The 12,230-nt window shown below is 38.4% G+C and overlaps 1 protein-coding gene across 5 annotated transcripts in view; it reads right to left on the minus strand.

The window, feature by feature from the left end:
* Positions 1-249: 249 nt before the first annotated feature.
* Positions 250-12,230, minus strand: part of arhgap22 (Rho GTPase activating protein 22) — a 44,220-nt gene continuing 32,239 nt past the window's right edge. For 4 of the 5 annotated variants that reach the window (XM_036574152.1, XM_036574155.1, XM_036574156.1 and 1 more), the window contains 7 exons: positions 11,450-11,578; positions 8,563-8,770; positions 6,626-6,758; positions 6,343-6,416; positions 6,093-6,214; positions 3,462-4,344; positions 250-1,555 (listed from right to left, as the gene is read on the minus strand). In XM_036574152.1, the coding sequence (XP_036430045.1) occupies positions 1,333-1,555; positions 3,462-4,344; positions 6,093-6,214; positions 6,343-6,416; positions 6,626-6,758; positions 8,563-8,770; positions 11,450-11,578 (1,772 nt within the window). In that variant the 3' untranslated portion in view covers positions 250-1,332. The remainder of the gene's footprint in view (positions 1,556-3,461; positions 4,345-6,092; positions 6,215-6,342; positions 6,417-6,625; positions 6,759-8,562; positions 8,771-11,449; positions 11,579-12,230) is intronic. The other variant, XM_036574153.1, reaches the window with a different exon arrangement.

Consider the following 12,230-nt stretch of genomic DNA (forward strand, 5'->3'; position numbering starts at 1 on the left):
AGTGTTAAAGTACATTATCACTTAATTTCTATTTGAAGTCTAACTTCTATTTGTTCCAACATTATTAAATATTATTTAGTTTATACTTTGTATAAGCTGTTCTTATGTATTATATGAGCTAAAATTACGAGAAATGCAAAAACTTTTGAATGTCAGTGTACACTTTTCAAAATACGTACATCACAATATCATCAAAGTACTAATTATTGAATTCTGATTGAGATGAAATTAACATGAGAAATTCTGAGACACTGTATGATGAGAACTTTATTACTTTACCTTTTGCAGTTATACTTCATTTCAAGTGATCCATTATATGAAAGCAGTACCCATTTTATAAGACCTCTACTTTGGCACTTTCATGAGGGGGAAATAACCACAAGAACATTTTAAAGCATACACAAATTCATCACATAGTCATAGACTGTCTACTACAATTCACGGTCAAGTATATAACGTCATTCATATTCATTTCCACCATCTACCAGAAAGACAGTAAGTTTATTCAGTGTGTTTTGTTGTTGTTTTTTTTTAGAAACACCACCTGAGAAATAAGTTATACAGTAAAATAATTGCAATAAATAATCCTATAACCAGCAACCTCAGCGGCCTAAAAAATTCATAATTATACAAATAATTAGCTGCAGTTAACTGGTTGTTGTTCCCACTAATCTTGTCCTGAAACTGCCATTGCCTTTTTTTACCATACTGCATTTTCACTTGAAGATAAATGGGTTTGCCAAAGGAGGTTTGTGTAGTATATGCATGTAACAGTCATTAATTAAGCCTGTAACTGTTTGTATCATCCATTTCTTTAAGAGTGGGAGAGTGTCAGACTGGACAGCTGCAGCCTGTTTAAAGTCACAGACTCTAAACAACAAAAACTGGTGAAGAAGCTATGAACTGTGGAGCTGAGAGTTGACATTGTGAGAAAACATTAAATGCCTCATTTGTGGTTAAGCAGTATTTTCTCTATACCATGCATCAACGCAAAAGGCACTGTCATGGAAATAATCAGCCTTATGAAAAGCATTGCAAGTAGGCAACCGTAATCACATCAACTGCAAACAATCAGGGAAGTCATGCTTTGGTATCATCTGTGCATACTGGAAGTGAGGCCATTGAGAATCTGGTGACGGTAATAATAATTTAAACATATCTTAAAACTTCAGAGAAGAAGATTAAGGGAGGAAAATAGATTTGCTACACAGGATAACAGCTCAAGTTGCTGTAACAAAACAGCACAAAATTACCTCATAGTACCCATGATACATGAGTAAAGAGATTTAAAAATCCATCCACAGTAAGTACACAGCCTTTCTGTGTTAAGTATCACATTTTGCTTGTCCTTGTCCCCAGTGTTAGATCTCCTAAAGTGGAGAAGAACTCCTCCATCTCGCTCTGCAGGAGCAGGTTCCTGTTTTCTGCGTCCTCACGGGCCCGCTCAGAGTTGCGCAGTTTAATCTCCAACATTTTGTACTTCTTCCTCTCCTGGTCTACCTCCTCCTCTAGCCTGTCTAGCTGCTCACGCAATGATGCACTCGTCTCTTCCAACCTAGAGAAACACGATAAGATGAACATTAATACCCAATAAGGTTGTTTTAAAGCTTCCGCCTAGAATGAAGTTTTTGTCATTTCAGGATGGGATTGTCAAATTCAGAGGAGCTGTGTGTACAATGAAACATAGCAGGCCCTTAGCTTATGCTCTTTCTGCAGGCCCTCTAGTGGGCCATTCTGCCAGCGCACTGGAAATTGACAGGAAAAGATTTTTTTTCCTGTAACTGTGTTATCAGATTAAGCAGGATGCTGCTGGTCCTGCTGTGAGAAATGATGGCTGACAACAAAAAAATAGCAATTTAACACAAAAAAAACACTTCCATAAATGTTTTCTCGCATGTTGGCATGAGAATCAGACTGAATAGCATTTCTGATGAGCACCTATGTTTTTTCCAGCTTAGTAAAACAGGGCAAGAAGAACATTAATACCAGCAGGTATTAAGAAATTATACTGTCAGAGGCAGCAAGCACTATGGTGCCATGTATAGTATGACATAACATGGTCTCATGATGTCCTAAATATCAATTTTCTGTGGTCACTTTCTGCAAAAGACCTCTGGAGAGACCTCTGGAGAGGCTTTAAAAACTGTTCTTGACACTGCTTGAAAACATCACGTGGGTTAAGGAAAAATAAGAGATGGTTCGACATAACTGGAACACGTCCACAAGATGTAGGATTTCCATACGTTCTGCCTTAACTTACATTACAAGGTAAGGATGATAAAAATAGATATGAAGGTGAAGTGACACAAACAAGAACATCTGGAGGTCTTGACTGTATCATATTACAGCTCTGTACAGAGATCTTAGGCTGCCTGAGAAAATTAAACTTAAAACAAATTAAATACGTAATAAGTGTTTATTTGCTCATAAAAGACACCAATATTAGACTAAATACAAATAAACCTTAATACAATAAACTGGATTTTATGTTTGTCAGTGTGTTACAGTAATCATTTCCAAACCTCTCTCCAATATCACCATCCAGTGCCTGATTGGGCTAATCAATACTTCATTAGTGCTGATCAGCTGAACCAGTGTACTTCATTAAGCTGTTAGGTGTGCTGGTGGGTGAATTTAATGAATGCATGCAATGGTTGGGGTGCATCAATTCTTCAAACCAGCTCACAAGCCATCAATAACGGTTTTGAAAACATTTTTGAAATTTTGTTACTTTTTATGGAATAGATGTTTGTTGTATCTATAGAACAATAACGTGTTATATATAGAGATTACATACAAAATACACATTCACTACCAACATAAATAGTTTAAAAGACTGGCCCACATTTTATTACTTAACCTTTCATTTCCCCACATATAAAAATACTACTATTACCAAATTAACAATATCATTAAATAATTAAATAAAATTTGCAGGTTTTCATTCCAATAGAGCAGCAGCACATAGGATCAGATGTTTGAAGACTGAGGCCAACTGATCAAACAAATGGAATCGGGTGCCACTCAATCTTCAAGGAACCTTTTGTTTTACTGCACACCCTGATCTACCAAAGATGACTAGTGTCTATGAGTTGCCCTGAGAAACTGGCAATCCTATACCAGCTACAAGCTGGATGGATCAAATACCTCAGAGAGACTGTAACTCTTGACTGACCTCTTCTCTATGGTTTATTCGGCTGCTGCTAAAGACTCTTGCATGACCCCATTAAATGAGATTACAAATTATATGGTGGCTGCTGCCCCTCGTGGTCCCTACAAGTATATCAGCATTGTTCCATTTCCATAACCTGTAAATAAATCTCATTTTGTCAGAATTGACAGTTTGAAGTTTACATCCTGGTAGAAAAATAAAAAATTATGCTGATTCATTCAAGCAAGCTTGATTTCACCTATGAAATTAGACACCTATACACTCCACTTGCTGTAAAATTCCCACTTACTTTCGTATCCGGGATTCATAACTAATCTTCTGTTTCTTCAGCTCATCCTTCAGCTCTAACACCAGGCCATTAAGTGCTTGCGAGCTGTCATCAGGGTCTCCTGACACATCTGCATTATCCTCCACATTCCCATTCTCACTGCATCCTGCGCTGCTCACACACAGCTCCAGTGCTTCGCTACTTTGCGTGACCTCCGACACTTTCTCTTCAACCCTCCCCCTAACCGAGCCCGTCTCTGACCATGCTCCTTTCCCAAAGTTCAGTCCAGAGGGGTCACTGCCCACTGAGTCTGCCACCGATATCTCACATGAGGAGGTGGACCAGGGTGTGCTGGCCACGCTGGGCACACTCAGACTGGATGAGGTCACATTGTCATAGGTGGACAGACGATGGGACAGTGCCGAGTCTTTTCCCATGCGCTCTCCTGAAGACGTACGCCTATGGCTTCTCAGAGAGGACAATCCATTCATCAGCCAGTTCCCAGTACTGGGCAGGCTGGACACATCTACGGAGGAGCCCCCGATTTTTGGTGTCTGAGCCCGTGCCCCGCTGCTTTTAAATGAGTACTTCCACGAAGGGAGTGATTTGGCCTGCTTGCTGGGGCTGACCGCCACCACGGCTTTTCCCTGAGTTGCCGGCTTGATGGCAGTGGCTGTGCCTGTGTTGATGTCCAGAGATGTGGCGCTGCCACCCACGTGGTCAGGAAGGCTTGAGGTTTGGCTGGAAGAAGGACAGCGTTGGATCTCCTCTTCCGAGATCCAGCCCACCATGCAGCGCTGAGGAGCTTCTCTCTGCTCTGAGGACACATCAGACTCTGTGCTGCCGTACAGCCGATCATGCTCGCTGATCAGCACCGTCATGAGGTGTTGTACCTGAGAGGTTCCTGACAAGAGATACAAGCAATAGCTTTGCATTATCCTCATAGCTATAACGTATTTGTAACCTTTTTCCAACCTCTTTATTTCTTATAATAAAATAATTGTTTTTTGTTACTGGGCCTTAATATATATAAATGACATCTGCTTTGATTTCCTGCCTTATATTGCACCTCATTCAAAAAGTAGTCACAACTGAAACAAAATGTTAAGTTCAGATCAACTGAAAGGCTATACAATGATATATTTACTTCCCAACAGCCAGGAACAACATAACAGTTAATTGTTTTCCCAACAATTTCCACCCCATCATCTGTGAGTAGGCTAAACAGCTGTAGGCTGAATGGGCAGTCATATATAAATGATAGCTTTGGTGATTCAAAACAAGCTGTATTGGGGGATTAACCAGTATATTTTGAAGCTTTAAAAATTTTGACAAACTCTTTTATTCCAGAAACGAGAGGAAAATTCAGTGTTCTATGATATGGGCCCTTTAATGTCCAAGTAAGAAATTACTGCAACATGCAGATTTACTCATTAAAATGAACAGTGCAATATATACAATACTGTGCACAAGTCTTCTGAGAAAACAAGATGTAAAGACATTTATTCACACAGAAAGCATTAAATTGTTCAAAAAAACATGAGAATTTATGCAAATAAGCAAATAAAGGACAGCTGTGCGAGTGTGTATGCTTAACTGTTTCCGAGCCTCTCTTGGAGGAAACCCATTAATTACAGTTACCATGTAGTACCTGATGCAGCTAATCAGTACTTTATTAAATTAATCAGGTGTGCTGCTGATGGAATTTAACAAATACATGCAATAACTGTAGTGCATCAAGAAGTCAGGAACTAAGCCTGCATTCTTCTAACTGTATTCTTCTAACCAAGAGATTAATAACTTTTTAAAAAACAAACAAAAAAAATCTTGCTTATCCCTTATGGTACATTCACACTTTCAGAGCAAACAAGCATTGCACACTTCACTGTAACTTTTGAGGAAAACCTCAAATGCAAGTTTAAATGGATTATTTTATGATTCAACAAAAACTAAAAAAACTTCTTAAAATTTTAACTTTGGCCACGGAGAGCCACGTCATCGTACTGCATTGCTCTGCGTAGCTCTGAGCTGGACAGTAAAAATTATTCCAACAAAACTAAATGGATGAGACACTTGCACAACCTTTTTGCCACAATAGTGTGAACTTACCTTTAGAATTAAAAATGCTGGTTTTCTTACTCTGCCTTTGAGACTAATACAAAATAGATTGTTATGATTGGCTGTGCTGTATTGTGCCTCATTCAAAAAGCACTCAGAGCTAAAACCTTTCTCCTCAGTGTGAACAGGCAGGGCTAAACTGCTATAGGCTGAATAGGTGGATAGATGTAAATGAGTCAGTTCTCACCACATCACAGACACAGTGAATTCAAGACAGCTGTTTTTGCAGGCTGGGGAGTGAATCTTTGACAATGATTTCATAATACTTTGAACTCCTTTCTTTGAAAAAATGGGCCCCTTTAGACTTTTTACAGTACTATTTATATACCGTGCTCCAATAGTAAACTCATGGTAGTGTAATAAGACTGAAAGCACTTTCCGACAGGTGATTTAGGTACATTTCCACATTTAGCTTAGTTTGCTGACTCCACAGTAACAACAGATTTGTCTGTTATTAATGCTTGAACTATTTAGTATTATTTTTTAACCATCGTGGCTAGGTACTTCAGAGTAAAGGTGACTGACAAGCCTTACCCTCCATCATTGTAACAGGGTCCTCCATTTTAGGTCTAAGGATATTTGGTCCAAATACCGTGGCAAGATTCTGAACGCTCATCTTATTTTCATTTGAATGCGACTGCACTTCATCCAAGAATCTAAAAGAAAATGTGAAAATACTATTAAGCTAAAAAGTCTTTATAATGATTAGATAAATATATAGATAAATAAATAGAGATTTGTATTGTAACCATAAAAATACCACTCTAGCTGCATGCTGACTTACTTGCAAATGTACTTCAGCAGGTTGTAGTTGGCTTGGGGAAGAGTTTTAACTTGCTTTGCAAGCTCAGTGAGTCCCTTCAAGAGAAATGTAAGGGGACATAAAAATTATATAAGCAATTTAAAAAACAAAGGGACAAGACAGGTTCAGAATTGAGTTCAGAATATAAATTAGGATTTAATGCACTTTATGCAGTGTTGTGTCCAGCCTAATAGGCGCGCCAGTAAATTGACAATGGAAGGTAGATCAAAGAAGTTAGAAAACAGCACTCATGATGATTTCTCACCACTTCCTCATCTTTGAGCAGCAGCTGGGCGCAGGTGAGGAAGTCCTCATATTTGTTGAAGGGGATGACTGGCTCAGGCAGCTCCCTGAGATAGAGCTTAAGTAGAGACGCCACTGTGTGAACATCAGTGTTGCTGCAAGAGATTGCACACAGGTCAGTGTAGGCCAAAATCTGATCTGTGAGTTATTGTTCTATGTACAGTCTGCATCCTACGTTTGCCTACAGTTGTTGTCAGTATCTACATATTGAAGGCCTTTACAAAGCACACATTCCTGTGGCTGTAATTATCTAATAAGGTATTCAAAGAACTAAAAAAAAAAATCAGTGCCTTCCCATATAACAGAGTTAGTGTAGAAATCCTTTATAGTCTACAAGCACAAGTACCTGACCTCACTGGGTTCCATTAAGCACCACACTTCAGACGTAGGTTCCTTGGGGAACCCTTTTGTTGAGTGAGCCTTCAAGCACCTTTGGGGGTTCCAAGAAGAACGTATACGTCTAAAAGGGGTATTTTAAGAACTCTAGACTTTTCTGGGGTTTCTCAAAGTCAACTTATATTCTAGCAGGCTCATTGAGAAACCAAACAGTTTGGTGAGCAACTACAGTTGTATGTAGAAGTTTAAATACCCCTGATTAAATTACATGTTTTTTTGATTTTCTACGTGAATCTACTGCAGGGATCAAACTTAAATATGATTTGTTTCTGCAAACATTTCTGCATGCTAGTAGTAGTGTTTCCCCACTAGCTGGCACTCCTTCTATCACACAGTCCCATCTGGCATATTTTCCTTTTGGATATAGACAGCTATGGTACTGCTGGGATTCCAACTCATAATCTCCTGAAGTTGGGACGAATTATTAGACAGTTGCACCACATGAGACTATGTCATGCTTTGAGGTTAAAACAACAAATACTTCCTCCAGTGTATTAAACATTTGTAGTCGTAAAATCTGAGTTGCTTCATGTGGTCCAGTGGACTAAACTGTCACCCCAACAGGAGGTTGTGAGTTTGAGCCCCAGCAATGCCATAGCAATCTATAAGTGCATACCCAAGAGGAAAAATGTCTAGTAGGGTTGTGTGATGGAAAGAGTCCTGGCTAGTGGGGAGGTTGAGTATAAAAAAACACGTTCTTTTTATTTACCTAACTGAGATGCAGAACTAAAAAGAGAACTTTTGACTCAACTAAGAAGTCTGAGTTGTGTGAACTCTTGCATCCTCAAGTTGAGTCAATTTAAGAAAAGCCATGAAATCAATTACTTTATCATTCTGAGTTGAGCTGACCTCTCATTTTTAACATTGTACTTTTAGATCTTTTCTTACCAGGTCTTTTTTTACCAGGTCACATTCAGAAAGCACTCTCAATGCTGTATGCCTATTATTTCCATTAACCTTTGTAAAGCTCTAATAAATTATTCACTCAAATTTAACATGCAACTAATTCAGTTACTACTGTTAATAACTCCATCTTTGTTACCTAAAATACACATGAATCTCAGCTTTCTAAATATACTGCACAGCATAAAGTTAAGATGTTAAATGCTAATTAAAGAGAGTATTGGTAAGAATAACATTTGTTATATTTTGATACTTAGGAATTACTTGGAATAAAATCTTGTTACATTAACTTACATTGAAAGTTAAAAATGTTTTTGATGCCATAATGCTTCAGAATGAACAGCTTTCTATTCATTACAATTGTGGATTTTAATCCTTATTCAGGTATTCTTCAGGTATTGATTTTAAGACTTATTATACAGTAACTACAGTGAATTATTTAGTAAATACTATGAATTTAAAATGTAGTTGTAGTTATAATCTAAGTGAGAAAAAATGTGGGCCCACATAGTTGATGAACACTTGCAGTTTAGAGGGGTTACAGCCTTGGCCTTCAGATACAGATCAGTTTGGGACAATAACTGAAAGACCTCATCCTACCTGTCAAACAGAGGTTTATCACCACAGTCAAAAGCGTCCTGGAGCTCTTTGACTAAGTTTGCCTGTCCTGGCATTCGGAAGAGGCCCTCCTCTTTCAGACCCTGTTCCCGTATAAAGTCCACACATTGCTCCACCAGCAGAGGGGCCAGCCTGGGTCCAAACTTCCTCTCATATTGCACCGTGTCCTCCAGATGCTGGCCAAAGATCCCTAGGAATCACATATTCAAAAAATTAGTACTAGAAATATATTATATGGAAATAATGTACTAAAGTTGGATATTGTGATGATAATAGATGAAAAGAGAGATGTGCTAAACTGCAATTAACACATTGTCATTGTTGGAACATAACCTTGTTTCTCCAAAATGGTCATTTTTATGGAAAAAGGGAAAAAAAATTAACTTTCAATGTAATTTAATGTAACAAGATTTTGTTCCAAGTAATTTTTAACCATTTTTATTGGTCCTATAATCATGAAAGTTTGACACAGCCTAAAGAGCAGCTGGATTTATGAAATAATGTTTAGGAATAAAAACATCAAAATTAGACATTAAAGATTAACAGTGACAACATGCAACTTTGACAACTTCGATCTGTCTCTGACTGGATGTGCAATAAGTGTGCAAAAAAGTAAGTGAAAATGAGTAGTTTTTCACTTACTTTTTCAGTCTCCATTGTTTTTTCAGCACTTGGCCTAGGAGTACTCATTTTCATGGGCTAGCAGTTCACATATGTCCACATCACAGCTCTCTGCCTTTCTTTGGTCATACTCTACATCAGTCTAAACTCACAACATATAAATGTAATTTGAGTGGTGCTACTGGCCCATTTCCAACTTTAAGACTTTATGAATTCAGCTGTTCTGTTATCACAGCCCTTTTACGATGTGTTTATTGCTGAAACTCATACTGCGATTACAATAAAAATATGACACAGTGTGAAGCCCTAGTAAATACACACAAATGTGGTATTACCTTTAACCCTTTAAAACCCTAAGAGCCTGCATGTGGGCCTATATTTCAATTCTTTACTATAGAAACTACATAACTTACATACGCATTTCATCATAGTTTCTGAATAGTTTATACTAGTTTAGTGCTCGATAACAAGCCTTAAGATCGATATAAATCTGAATAATAAGTCTAGCATTTAAGGGGTTAAGAGTGCAACAACACTCCACAGCATGCACCTGCCTCCACAAATATCCTTAGTAATCTTAAGCACATTGCTAACTTCGACTCTGCCATCCTACCTCTGCCTTTGTGGTGACTGTGGTGCATAGCTCTGCTTCGGGGAAGCACACACAGCCCAGACTGCGTGAACAGACAGGAGCTACACAGCAGCAGAGCCCCAACTTGAGGCATGAGATACATTACAGATCCATTTAGGGTGTCTCAAGCTGGCAGACATCCAGGTCACATAGAAACCTACAGCAGTCTGCATATGTGTGCAGATGGATGTGTTACGGATGTCCAATTAATCCACAAAGAAGTATTTGTTCTGCCTTCTTCCATACGAGCTGTAATGCAAGCTGGAAGAGCGAGTGAGAATGAGCCACAGGCACTCAGACAGGCGGGTGTCATCTTGCCTGTGATTGGTCCAGCTGGTGTAAAGGACTGTAAACAGTGGAGGGACAAGCTGTGGTCAGGATGTCTGTCAGCCACACAGTCCCTAAATAAGTGACAGTGCTATTTGTGATAATAAGGAGAGCCTTGTGAACTGTGTAAGCTTGAAAAGCAAATGAGTGCGTGGAGTAGAGACTGACACTCTGCGAAGCAGAGATGATACATGTCAAATAGTCAGGCTTGTTTGCACATACTCGTCTTCAAAAGTTTGGTATCACTTTTTATATTAATAATTGTTATAAGCTATTATTTTATTCAGTAATAACTTCTACAGTGTTGAAACACTAGTAAGGACACTAGGGTATTTTAAGATTTCTAGTTTCTAGTACAAATAAGTTGAACCCTATGACGTTGTAGAGTAGTATCATCTTAATATAATAATTGTATATATTCTCTGCAACTAAACTGGTTTTGTACTATTATAAACAGTGATCCCAAATGGTAATGGGATGCTCTTATAATGGCACAGTTGACAGCTCCTCTCTATGGCTGAGGATTATAAGGATTAAGGCAGAGCGTGACAAGTGGTGATGTTTTTAGTATAAGCACTTGTCTCTTCACGGATGTGCGCTGCAACAATTTGTTTGAAATGTAATATGCATCACTGTTAAAGGAATCAAAATTACACAATGTACCCTTATTTCAGATTTAGTTGATCAACCAAGACACGTCTGCTGTCCAAAGTTTTCTTCTTTAGTTTTACACTGGAGCTATGAGGCTAATAGAGCTAACAACGGATAGAAGTCTATGTCCATGTAGCTCCACTGCCAACAACAGACACTAAACATGGCTTGGATGCTCGACTATATTTTGTTTCAATTATAGTTTTCACTTAAATAGTGGAAGAAAGTGTGAGCTCACTGATAAGTTTATTTAATTAGCAATAGTGTTGTTTGAGATTTGTCTACAGTCTCATCAAAAATATCCCCACTGTTAATAACAGCATGCCTAACACTACAGACGTTTTGGCTCTGTACATTGTGATATTATTTTGGTGTGCTTGTTCATCAGTGAAGGCATTTGATGGCAAATGATCTCATCTCAAGCAGACAGTGCCAGATACAGCCATCACTCAACAGGGTGAGAACAGCAAACTAGGCACATGCTCCACTGTGTTCACACTGATTAACATGGGGGACAAAAACAGAAAAAATGGGAGTCTGAAACAACGCTGGATGGTGGGACAAATTGGCAGGGTGAACTTTCTGACTGTGTGTGTGCGTGCATGTGGTGTATGTGTGTAGTTCCGCTGAATGTGCTACCTCCTCCAAAAGGAGCCCAGATGACGCGCCTGATGGCTTTGACCCAGTCCTCCATGTCATTCTGGGAGTTTGCCATAAGCAGGAAGGCCTCATGGCTCAGAGCTGATCTGTCCTTCTCTCCCGTACCACCTACAGAAAGAGTAAGAAAGAGAGATAGAGAAAGAGAGAAAGAGAGAGAGAGAGAGAGAGAGAGAGAGAGAGAGAGAGAGAGAGAGAGAGAAAGAAAGAGGGAGACTTAGAGATAGACTGAAACAGCAACAGAGGTGGAGACTTACTCATTCAAGTAAAAAACATTTCTAAACCTTTCTAAATTCTAAAGTAAGCCATTTCAGTTTTCACTTATTGATCAAAATAATGATAACAGCGAGAACTTCCTGACACTTCAAATGGAAAGTAAATAAGCTAATAATTGAAATAAATCCACATAGAAATCAGACTGCTGTTGTTCTTTTTTAACTGTTATTATAGTGCTGTATTAACAAAATCCATACGAACTTCATGACATACTGAATAACATAGTTATCTACAAAAATGGACAAATACAGTACTGTGAAAAAGTCTAAGCAAACTGTTTAAATTATCTCAACCATAACTATTATTGTATTATTTCTGTAAAAACACAATATATCACCAGAATAAATACAAACAACTACGTGTAGTGAAAAGCCATCACATTCATTTGTAGAATTCCATCACCAGCACACCTGATTAAATTTACTGATTGAGAGCATTGATTAGCCAAATTAGGTATAACTACAGAAAACACTGGGCTGACACAAGA

This window comes from Colossoma macropomum, unplaced genomic scaffold (genome assembly GCF_904425465.1).
Source record: "Colossoma macropomum unplaced genomic scaffold, Colossoma_macropomum, whole genome shotgun sequence".
Classification (NCBI taxonomy): domain Eukaryota; kingdom Metazoa; phylum Chordata; class Actinopteri; order Characiformes; family Serrasalmidae; genus Colossoma; species Colossoma macropomum.